This window comes from Diabrotica virgifera, chromosome 10 (genome assembly GCF_917563875.1).
Source record: "Diabrotica virgifera virgifera chromosome 10, PGI_DIABVI_V3a".
In the NCBI taxonomy this organism is placed as follows: Eukaryota; Metazoa; Arthropoda; class Insecta; order Coleoptera; family Chrysomelidae; genus Diabrotica; species Diabrotica virgifera.
In genome coordinates this window covers 139,019,908-139,032,372 of record NC_065452.1, presented here as the reverse complement: position 1 = coordinate 139,032,372, position 12,465 = coordinate 139,019,908, and the positions used below count along the sequence as shown (strand labels likewise).

Here is a 12,465-nt window from a genome sequence, read left to right as displayed (position 1 = left end):
CATCTTTTTATATTGTTAATTTTGTATTCACATTCACATTGCGAGTTATTTGCCAATATATATATATATATATATATATATATATATATATATATATCTATATATTTATATATATAATGTATTAAATTGCGTATATTATATTATAAATTATAGGCATAATTGGTAAATTCTTAAATAAAATTAAATCTAATCGAATGAAATCGAATTGAATCGAACCGAATATAATCGAAACTATAGGAAATATTCACTTCTGTCGGCACTCCGCAAGTGCTACGCTCCATAGCACACTACTTGCTTCCACTTTAATTTCCTGAACTTCGTTTACCGGTGACAGTATCAGTTATGTTTCTAATTTATACGTCTTTTAAGATATCTCGAGATAGAAACAAGGTATCGACATGCGGTTTTCGCTATTTGTTGCCAATTTGGTCTAATTTTGTAATACAGGATTAAAAATGCATTATTGTATTTAATATTTTCAAAAGAAAACTAGATTTCCGAAAAAAATTAAATAGCGCCTCCTAGCTGGCATATTACTTACTAGGCTGTTTCGAAATTATAACTCTTACATTGATGAAAAAGCTGTTTTCAACGAAACCAAGTTTGCAAAAATCGATTTAGCAGAACCGGACTTACAGCCATTTTTCATAATAAGGTTCCCACTCACCCCCACCTCTTATTTGCAAAGGCAGACTTAAACTTGTGAAATCAAATATGCTGAGAGAGATATGTGCCGCTGAGATATGGCCGAGAACCATTCTTATTGCGACACCCGGTATGTACTTGTTATTTAAGAGATAAAGAAAGACATGTCTACAAACTAGTTTCAGAAATTTAAATTAATATTTACAAGCTTAGGGAACACCAGGGTTTTAAAAATACTGCTCTTATGTAGCATTTTTGGTTTGTCAATATGTGCTACTTTATCCCTCACATCTGATCTAGACAAATCACCCCTCAGGTTAAGAAGTCGTAGCAAATGGTCATCAGTAATGTCTGGGTACTTTTCAACTACTCTATGCAGCTCAAATGAAAGCATGTCATCATCACTTTTAAGAACCTCCGAAAGCATTATGACAGCATCAAGTGGGTTCTCACATTCCAAGTCATTACTTAAAGTTAAGAACAATTGGTTAAATCTGTTAGCTTCCTCCGATACCTTTTGTGCAGCTTTAATACATTCATCATAAGTTTTAAAAGAAATTCTTCTGGATAACATTGCTGTTAAATATCTTCTTCCTACCATTGTGACCACCTGTTCTACTACATATTTATAATTGGCTTCTACTAAACGATTATAATCTTGGAAATAATCTTCAATAGTTACATATATTGTATCAGCTGGATTACTAGGAAACCAATGGCTTGTGAAAAGCTTGTCAAAATGTTGATCCAGATCTACCAGTGGTTCTTCAAGTAAATATTGGACAGCTTCATTTCTTAATTTCTGTAAACGAAAATTATATCCCATAAAAGAAAGAAGAAATATGAATGGATTTGCTTACTATATATGTAGTCTTCAGCAGACCAAAATTCCTAGCTAAATCATGTGATGTATTGTTTTTTACATACTGTTTCTCTAACTGTGAACCCAGTTCCACAAGTTGGAGGCAATTGTTTACAATAACTATCATATATTGGGTAAAATATACGACCTGCAAAAAATTGACATTATTCATTTTGTGTATATTATTTACTATTAGATTTCTGCTGTGATCTGTGCGTAAAGTGAGTAAGTCCAAAAATGGTCGAAATTAGCCAATGCACTATCTATATGTTAGAATTTGATATCTACATGTGTATATATCATTTATCAAGTCCAATTCAATTCCTAAACTGAGATATTAATTTTACACAAATGAAAAACGATCAATCCTAACTGGGTAAAGCGTGTTAAGTCCTGAACTTAGACATATCACTCTTTGTACTAAACATTATTTAAGAATCAAGAAGACTCAGTGTGTTAGGTCCCACAATTTTGCGACTTAACACACTGTACACTAATAAGTTATTACGTTGACTCTCTGTACGGCGCGCGCATTTAAAGCTGCTTTGTCTATTTTACTAACAAGCATTTGGAGAAAGTCGGAGATACCTACTATAGACTATTATTCAAAAGAAAAGATCATCTTCGTCGAGCATAATCCAGACGGATGAAAGAGGAAATTTTAGAAAAACATTTATAACTGAAGAAGAAAGGAACAAAGTAAATAAATTTTTAATTAGAATCCCAGCTTATGAAAGCCCGTACTCAAGACGGTCACACTATAATATGAAGAATACAAGCGTACCCTATCTGAAACCACTTCAAAACCGGTAAGCTATACCAAGTTTTGTGAGGAGTTCCACAACTTAAATTTAAAAATTAAAAAGCCTAAAGTAGATACCTGTTCAAAATGTGATAGGCTAGACATGCAATTTAAAATATATGCTAAGAATGAAAACTAGGAGTTTTTAAAACAAAAAAATGACCACCTTGATAACGCGGAGTGTGCGTATGAGACTAAAAAGACAAAGAAAATACAAAAGTTAACGTTCAACCAAAACTGTGACATTTGACATGCAGCAATGCCTTTCCACTCTACTCGTGCATAGTTCTGTAGCCTTCTACAAACGCCAACTTTTGACTTTTAATCTAACAGTCTACGACTGCAGTGATGGCACAACTTACTGTTACCTTTGGCACAGTATAAACCTTTGGCATGAATGTGTAGCTGGCAGAGGTGCTAATGGAGTTGGCTGATGTGTATACAAATTTATTTCTAAAGCTTTAAAGCCTGTTGCGAAAAGTTTGACCATGTACAGATACATGTCAGATTCTCCTAACTTGGAAGAGATTAATCATACATTTTTTAGTACTGGATCTTCCACCATCCTCATGATTGGGCCGAAGTTATACAAAGCACTGGTAAGAAAAGCCCTTTCGTGATGAAGGAGATGAATCGAGATAGCTTCTTTGACTTTGCTAAGCTGCTAAAAACCGACATTCAGCAGCGAAAAGATGATGTTGTTGGAAACAATTTTAGCTGGAGAGATATACAGTGGCTGAATTTTGCCAAAAACGAGCCTGAAATAATTTACTATAAGAATTACTTAGACCTTAATCAACCGTTTCAATGGATTAGTTTCAAAAGAAGAGGCAAAGAAACCAATAGCAAAATGGACCCTAGTTTACGTTACCCAGGATAAAATCCTATACCTAAGAAGAAAAAAAAATGACCTCCTCAACCTGCTTTCATACATTTCACCAGTATTTCACCAATTCTATATAACCTCAAATGAAGCAGAGGATACCTACACTGATGACATTCCTATTGAAGAACATGAAGAGATAGTGCAACTAGTTGACAAAAAAAGAAAGTAAATGTGAAAACCACGAAAAACATGACAGAAAAAAACAAACTGTTAGGAAGAAGGGAAAAAATGTAAATACTAAATAATAAAACTTAAAAAAATATTGATTTGTTTTCCATATCAGTTTTTGTTTATTTTTTGTATTATTTTACTTATCTACTTTGTATTATTACTTACTTGGTTTATGATGAATAAACACAAGTTTTGGTCTTGCTAAATGTTCTTGTATTATTATTTATTCAAATCTGCTACTTTGGTCTTAAGAATCCCCATTATTATTATTAAATATTATTTTTTATGCTTTTTGTAATAGTTTGTGTTATGTGTTAAGCGTGTTAAGTTCATGATATTTGTGCAAATTGTGTTAAGTCCATGTAAGAAAAAGTTAATTATTTTTTTTATAATATTTATATTGTTTGTTTATATTATTTATTGATTATGTTATTGCGAGAAATAAATATTTAATTGATCAAAAGTGCTTAAAAGAATTTTGAGGGATACATTCTTGTAAAAACTCCAAAAGTATAACTCGAACATAATATTATTGCAAACTTTAAACGCGTTTATCTCAAAACAGTGTTTTAGGACTTAACTCTCTTTACGCACGGAGCACAGATTTTATTTATATGATTAGTTTTTATAACATTTTTTTTCAAATTGTACTGATATAAATACCTGTTTCCTGTCTTCAAAATATTTATTTTTAAATTCAATAATAGCATCCCTAAATGCATCTGCGAACACTATGACTTGTTGGATACTTAAATTCAAGCTTTTTATAGTCAAGTCTTCACTGAAACAAAAATATTTCTTTAATAAACAAAAAGATTTATCTATGCTCTTCTGTTATTATAGAAAACAAACAAAGAAAGATTAAGATTTAATATACATATACTTCTAATGCCCGTCCCACCTTCACTTTACAGTCTAAGGAACATAGGCAATGCAGTTCTTATGAGAGTTTTAGCGCCTTGATGCCGATGTTATCAAAAAGAATTTTTAATCTAACATTAGAGAGATTAAATTAAAACTGTTTTAGAAAGTAAATCTACAATTTTAGGATTCATATGCTATATAGTATATTCATATGATATACTATAGTATATCAAATAAACTTAAACGCATATGAATCCTAAAATTGGAGATTGCCTTTCTAAAACAGTTTTAATTTAATCTCTCTAATGTTCGATTACAAATTGTTTTTGATAAAATCGACATCACAGCGCTAAAACTCTCATAAAAACTGCATTTTTTTTGGATTGAGGTGAAACGCTATTAGCAGACTAGGGAAGGTGTCCCTAGTACTGTTGGACTCGGACAGGAGAGGAGAACACGCTAGGGCCCACAGACCAGAGTAGGTCCATGCGTCCCGCGTGCCCCCATAACCAGCCGCCTACCACTAAAACCACCCCCTCTTCCGACCCGGAATATCTTTGGACGTGTTTATTAGTGAACGATACATGGGGATATGCCACGCAGTCTATGTAAGTAGGGCTAAAAGAGGAGATTGGCACAGGTCCTCCTATACTATTCTCGCCTTCCTAAAAACGGAGAGGCGGGTAGGGGGGAGGTCTTTGAAGATAAACTCTTAAATGAAAAGGCGTGTTTCCCCCTGTACTGTACTCGCCTACACAAGATCAGCAGACGGACAGGGTACAGGGGGGTATGTGGATAGTGAGCTGAATAGAAGTATAGTATTAGCTATGCTATTCTCGCCTGCCTGAAAACGACAGACGGATAGGGGAGGTTTGCTACTGAAGGTGGGTATTACTTAATTGATAATCGGCCCAGTGGAGCCTGCCTACAAATGGTACAAAAAACCCACTTACTTAGGGTGTAGGGAGACATAAGGATGCATATAAATATGTAGTCCTTGAGAAAAGAAAAAAAATAGGGTAATGTGTCTGTAAATGTTTATGCCTGTTGAGGGAGGTTTTTTTTTATTTTTTTCTATTTTTTATTTTTTATTCTTTTGTTTATTTTTTTGAAAATTAAATGTAGCCTATCTCACCCATCTTGTTCCGCTCGTTCTAGGACCGCTCTATGCTTTATAATGCCCGTGACTCATGTCTATAATAAATTCAAAGTTGGACTTATTCTCGACCGCGACGTTAATTGTGTTAATAAAGACTATATCGCTGAATCTGTTCCTGATCCTAGTCTGCTCATAGGCGAAGACGCTACACCAGAAAACGCAGTGTTCTGCGTCTTACCTCACGTGGCAGGTCCGGCACAGGTCATCGTGTCTTACCAATTCTGCAAGTGAACGCCCGGAAGGACACGTACCCAGTCAAAAATTGGGTGAAATAAAAATTAACCTGCTTAAACTTGCAAGCGTACCACGTCCCCACATTCGGGATAAGTTGCTTAGTCCATTGGGCTTTACTTATTTCCTCCTCCCATTCTGTCTGCCAGTCCATGAGTAGCCGCTCTCTGGGTAAGAACTGCATTGCCTATGTTCCTTATACTGTAAAGTCAAGGTGGGACGGACTATAGGTACATATTTCATTGTATATTTTCTTTATTTACTAATCCGCCAAAAAAACTGAAGTAGATATACTAGAACACTACCTTATAGTTTTCGCCACTTGCAAATTTTGATCTATCATCTGGAAAATTATAATTGGAGCAGCTGTCCTAGAGTATGACTCCAAATGGGGCTCTGTGTTAGATCTCCATTCTTCTTTCTCAGATTTGAGTGTATTTTGCATCCATTCTGTATAATTAGATTCTATATTCTAAAAAATAAAGTATGTAGTCAAGACAACAAGAACTTAAATAAAATGGTACCTTCATATAATCTCCTTCTAATCTATCTAGAACTGCTTGAGGGAGTAAAGGGGATAGTTTTTCAGTATACAACGCCAAATCAGGGTGACCCAACATATCATTTGCTTGGTAGGTTTTCAACACCCAAGATAACATTGTTACATACTCATTACCTTTTAAACCATTTTGGATTATTTCTTGTAACTAGAAAAAACAGATTACATGATAAACACATCTAGCTCTATACACTTATAAAATACACTGTGTAATTAAATAAGAAAAATATATCTTACATGCAAAGAAAGACACCCATGATACATATGTATATATCTATTCAATATCTTGTAGCTTGGTGGAAAACATGGAAGGCAAAGAGTTTTTACAATCCTCAAATCCTCCACAATGGTCATTCTGATTAATTCTAGGTATCTTATAAGCCAATGTTTATTGTCTTCCCTTTCTTCAACCTGTGTTCCTTCTATTTTGGAAGACACAGATTTTTCAAAAATTTTAAAAGCCATATCTTTCCACTTCTTTGGACGACTTGGAGGAATAAAACCAGTTTGTTTCTGTTGCTTTAAGGCTTCTTCATCAGCTTTTTCTTCACGTTCTATTATTCTTAAAGCTGTTACTATCACTGTAGGGTCTTTTCTAACAGTATTTAATGTTCTGGAAAGTATAAATGTTAATTGCTTCTCTAAAAGATTGGAAAGGACTTCTACATCAGCAAAATATGCTTTCAACATTGACTTATCATGTACAGATTGGTTAGGCAGCTTATGTAGCTCAAATAATAAATCATCTCTTGAATTTTCCAAATCTCTCAAGCACTAAAATGTAAATACTTATATTAGACTATAAATGTTAATTTAAATAAGTTTAGTATTTGGTAGAAAAGCATATCTTTACAAAATCTACATTATGATAATATTAAACTTCACCTGATGTGTATGCAATAGTTTTCCCTCATTTATCAACGCTTTAGTCTTTTCCACACTTTCTGGTACTGTAAAAATATGTTTGAGATTTTCTTTGGCAGTAACATATTGTGAGTGTCTCATATTTTCATCTCTAACATCATTAAGTCTTTTGCACAATTCAGGAACATCCGCAAATAGGTCATACATTTTCTTCACACTGTCGACCAGAAAAAAGTAGTTCATTACCATATAACAAAAAATACATGTCAAAATATTGGCATATGTTTTACCAAATAGAGACTCTAGAGACTAGACTCTTAAAAATCAGTTACTATTTCAGCACTTGAACATACTAAGCCAAACGATTAAATGACAATGTGTATAGAAAGTGATGTAACTATAAAAACGCAATTTGAACATTGAATTGATGAGTTTGCTAACACAAAATGTAGAGAAAAACCAACAATGGCTTTATAGTTGATACTTCCTAAATAGAGAACTTGTTTAAATGTGATATTTTTTTATAACAAAACTTATTTTACCTAAAAATAGTATTACTGCATCTATCGCTGGTTTATATATTTACACAGCATGTACATACTCTGATTGTAAGCCAAAGTGAACACAAGGAAACTATACTATTCTTTATTATGGTTCAAAAATGTGTGCCTTAAGATGTTCACTACCAAGGGCGTTCTTAAGTTTTGTTCCCATATACCATAGCTATTTAAATTGCCACTATGTGCAGTGCAATCCCAGCTCAATAAGACGCTGGTCTATGGAAAAAACTGATGTGACTCATATATGAGTGGTTCAGTGCCAGAGTTGCCTAAGCAACAAAATTTTATATATTGTAGTTTCAGCATAAATCGAAAGAAAATTACTAATTCTATGTGTGCAAAACTTGCCTACAATAAATAATAAAATTTTCCACTGCTGCCACCTAGTTAAATGTTGGGCAGTTAGGTACAACTGACTAGTGATGTGAGCCATACTTGCCTAAGCCACTCCAAAATGGCGGTCCAGCTGTCAGAAGGTGAAGATGAGCTCGACGTTTTCTCTGAAAACGGTGAATCTGATCAGGATTATGAACCCACAAATGAAGATTTGGATTCGTCAGGTATGTAATTATCATATTTTTATATTGATTGGTAAAAATATATTCAGCATAAAGTGTGTTACGGAGTTAAATATTTTTGTGGCTTAGGCAACTTTGCTTCTTACAGTTCTTAAAGGTTTTGAAAAATTGTAGTTGTTTAGACATTATTCTGTCGTAATAATATACTACAATAACTACTAACAATTTGCTCATTGCAGGTGACGAAAGTGAAGAGGATGATAATCTACTTGGAGAAAATGACAAGAACACAGAAAATATGCCCAAAAGAAAATGTAAACGAAGGCCAGAGGAACATAAGAAACGTATGTACTTATCATATTTTTATATTGATTGGTAAAAATATGTTCAGCATAAAGTGTGTTACGGAGTTAAATATTTTTGTGGCTTAGGGAACTTTGCTTCTTACAGTTCTTAAAGGTTTTGAAAAATTGTAGTTGTTTAGACATTATTCTGTGGTAATAATATACTAGAATAACTACTAACAATTTGCTCATTGCAGGTGACGAAAGTGAAGGGGATGATAATCTACTTGGAGAAAATGACAAGAACACAGAAGATTTGCCCAGAAGAAAACGTAAACGAAGGCCAGAGGAACATAAGAAAGTAATCAGGAAAACTAAAAGACAACAAGGTGAAGAGTATGTATCAGCAACAGGTAAAATAGTTCCTGAAAGGACCTGCTCTGTAAATTCATGCGTATGTAAGTTAAAATGTTTAACTGTAATAGGACTTGAAAGAAGGAACGAAATTTTTAAAGGTTACTATAAGTTGACTTGGGGAGAAAAAATGCTTTTCTTTGTGGGCAAATTGAAGTCAAAGATGTCAGTCGGAAGTACACCAAAACAGAACAATCTCGTAGGACAAAGACTAGAGTCTATAGACTAAGTGATGCAAATGGTATCGATCAAGTTGTATGTAAAAAGTTTTTTCAAGAGACTTTCGACATTTGCGACGGGTCTATCACAAACGCTTTGAACAGAAAACAGGCGTCAGGCACACCACAACAGTGCAAAAGTGGAAAGCATCCTCCAGCAAACAAAACGAAACCAGATATTGAAGCATTTGTTTGTGAATATATAGCCAAATTTCCAACATACGAAAGCCATTATTGCCGTCGCGATTCACAACTTCGTTATCTAGCCCCATGGCTAACTAAGGCTGCAATGTATGAGCAGTATAGAACCGAATGCACTTGTAAGAACGTACAGTCTGTGTCCAACTTTAAATTCCGAGATATTTTCAGCTCAAAGTTTAGTCATCTCTCATTCCACCCCCCTCATAAAGACACATGTTCTGTTTGTGATGAATATCAAGTTAAAATCAAAGTTGCCAAAGACGCTAATGAACAACAAACAATAAAAGCCGCACATGAGCTCCACTTAAGAAGAGTTGAAGCAGTTAGTAAGAAGAAGAAAGACGTCATAAAAGAAGCAAGAATATCTCGAGGGGTTGAGCAAGTTGCTGTATTTGATTTGCAAAAAACCCTTCCAACTCCTGTTTTATCTACCGGGGAAGTGTATTATAAGCGACAGTTGTGGACCTACAATTTGGGCGTCCACGACGAGGTAACTAACATTGGGCACATGTACGTTTGGTCTGAAAATGTTGCGTCTTGAGGTGCTCAGGAGGTTTCGTCATGTCTTATTAATTACATCAAACATGTTCTTCCACCAACCTCCAAAGTTCTCACGCTCTTCAGCGATAGCTGCGGTGGACAAAATCGTAATATTAAAACAGCTGTTCTTCTGTCTCATGCTTTGCAGACCCACCCAAGTCTTGAAGTTATCAATCAATTTTTTTTCATTCCTGGTCATAGTTTTGATAGTTGTGACATGGATTTTGGAATAATTGAAAGATCTAAGCGTCACCAGGAAGACATTTTTGTCCCTGAAAAGTGGGAACAAGTCATAGCCATGGCAAAGAAGAAGACACCAAAATTTCACGTTCATCGTATGATGAGCGAATTCTTCTACAGTTCAAAAACTTTAGAAACTGAAATAACAAACAGGAAAATTTCAGAAAACAAACAAAAAGTTAAATGGCTTGAAATACGTTGGTTGCAGTACCGAAAAAAAGAACCGAAGAAGCTATTCTACAAAAAATCCCTTTCAGACATAGAAGATTTTGATGTAATTGACATAGCACGGAAAGAAAATCGAGGTCGCCCATCACGAGATTTTCCTCTGCAACTGGAACCTCTCCATCCTCGAGGTCGACCGATTACTAAGGAGAAGAAAAAGGATTTGTTATCTTTATTAAAGTATATCCCACCAATACATCATAATTTTTATAAAACCCTATCAGTGGAAGGCGATGAGTTGAACAATGAAGAGACAATGGAAGTCACAGATGACGAGAGTGACTAAATACTTATACATTTTGTAAACAGTATAATAAAAAGGTTTGCTTTACGTAGTTTTATTTTTTCTCTAATCGGCCTTGAAAGGCAAAAATTGTAGAGCCAAACATGTTTTTAAACATTGCTTACACCACATTTAAAAAGTTGCAATTAATTTTTAATATGAGCCAAACTTGCCTACAATTTATTCTTCTTCTAAATCATATTCTACATTATGTATATTTTTTAAATACCCTTTTTGCATGGACTTTAAAATGCTCAGGACGTAATTAAGTTGAATGCACTCGTTTTTCTTGAGTCATTATTTTTTAATTTGTTTTCAAGTTTGACCTTAAATTCCTCCGTTGACAGAAATTGTGGCATAGGCAACTCTGCCACTGAACCACTCATATGGTAACGGAAGTGTTAACTGTGATATGTTTTTATAACGAAACTTATTTTACCTAAAATAGTATTACTGCATATTGCATCTAGCGATGTTATATATATTTACAATGCATGTACCTACTCTCATTGACAATATAAAGTGATCACAAAGAAACTATCCTATTCTTTATTTTGTTTCAAATGTGTGCTTTAAACACTTGAGGTCATTGGAGTAGGTACTTTCGTTTAGATGATTTTCATATTTACCTAATGTTAATATCAGCAACATCTTCAAGACATCTATGTAGTTGAGTAAGTCCTACTCGAACTCCATCTAATTGTTGCTGCATTGCTGATTTCAATAATGCTTCCACTGATGCCTTTTTTCGAACATATCTTTGCTTTATTTGATCAATTTTCTCTAGCTGTCCTGGTCTGTTAAGAGTATTAATAACTTTGGTGGTTGCAGAAGCTTTAGCAGCTGTCTCAAGCTCCCTCATATTGATTTTTTCTAAAAATCAGTTCATCAAACGTTAAATCAGAAACTTAAAAGTTTAGAAACTAAAGGAAGATGGGAAACTTATAAGAAAATTTAGGGTAACACAAAACAACAATGATGGATACACAACAACAAATAGGATTTATCGAAGATGAGAAAAATAAGTATATGCTTGTATATGTTAAATATTCTACTTACTAGAGCCCATTATAGTAAAAAATTAAAATATAACAGAAAAAAATATACTTGTCAATACAAATACATAACCTACTAAAACCTAAATAAATGTCATTAAATCCACCCTAAAATATACTTCGAAGTCAGGCAACCCCTACTACAATTTAGTGAATAATAAGTAGTATATGCCCTGCGATTAAACTATAAAAAATAAATTTGTTTTATCACAATAATTATGTAATAAAGCGATTAATTCATAATTTCTTGTGCTATTGCTATTTTGATTAAGCAAAATAAGTATGAAAATAGTTTTATTATTCACCACTAGACGATTATATTAGTTATATAGGAAAAGTTGAATAAATAATCTCGAGTTTTTGCTGCAATTCCATAACGTTCAAAATTCTATAACAGATTTTGAATAAAATATGCCTATTTATTCAATGATAACAGCACAGAAAACTTGAGTTTATCGAATTAATGAAAATCTTTAATTATTAACATTTTTCTAAGTACGCGGACATTATGACAATTTAGGAATATTTGAAAGTAAATATACATTTTCCTTGAATGTATTCGCAAACATTTATTTTTGTAAATTTGATATTGTAGAGTTTTGATAATATTCAAATAAAAAATACAATATATTTATTATTGATCAATTTTTAACCTAAACATATTTTTTTATATGTTATTTAAAAATATTTTTGTATACATACTTAGAAATTCATGTACATATACTTTTCATTTTGCAAGTTTTTGTATTTTTATACTAACGTAGGTAATATAAACTGCCGTCACAAATAAAGTTTAAAAATTATTGACATTGAAAAATTAAAAGAATAAATATGCCATTTTAAAATTAAATAATAGTTGCCTTTTCCTTGTAAATATGTCCTGT

The 12,465-nt window shown here is 33.3% G+C and overlaps 1 protein-coding gene across 1 annotated transcript; it reads right to left on the bottom strand.

Moving 5' to 3' along the window:
- Positions 1 to 821: 821 nt before the first annotated feature.
- On the bottom strand, positions 822 to 11,692 carry LOC126893267 (exocyst complex component 3). The gene is made up of 9 exons (XM_050663281.1): positions 11,586 to 11,692; positions 11,156 to 11,399; positions 7,065 to 7,260; positions 6,417 to 6,953; positions 6,145 to 6,327; positions 5,926 to 6,092; positions 4,030 to 4,147; positions 1,506 to 1,655; positions 822 to 1,447 (listed from the first exon to the last, which is right to left on the bottom strand). The coding sequence occupies exons 1-9, from the start codon at positions 11,593 to 11,595 to the stop codon at positions 827 to 829; spliced, it is 2,226 nt and encodes a 741-aa protein (XP_050519238.1). The 5' UTR covers positions 11,596 to 11,692; the 3' UTR covers positions 822 to 826.
- Between the last annotated feature and the right edge of the window lie 773 nt (positions 11,693 to 12,465).

Bases quoted from the DNA above. Each gene is read 5' to 3' on its own strand.
- LOC126893267 (XM_050663281.1), bottom strand. The intron at 7,261-11,155 runs GTAAATATGAAA...TCTGGTCGACAG, and splicing joins GTTGCTGATATTAACATTAG to TGTGAAGAAAATGTATGACC. The intron at 6,328-6,416 runs GTAAGATATATT...TGTTTTTTCTAG, and splicing joins ATGGGTGTCTTTCTTTGCAT to TTACAAGAAATAATCCAAAA.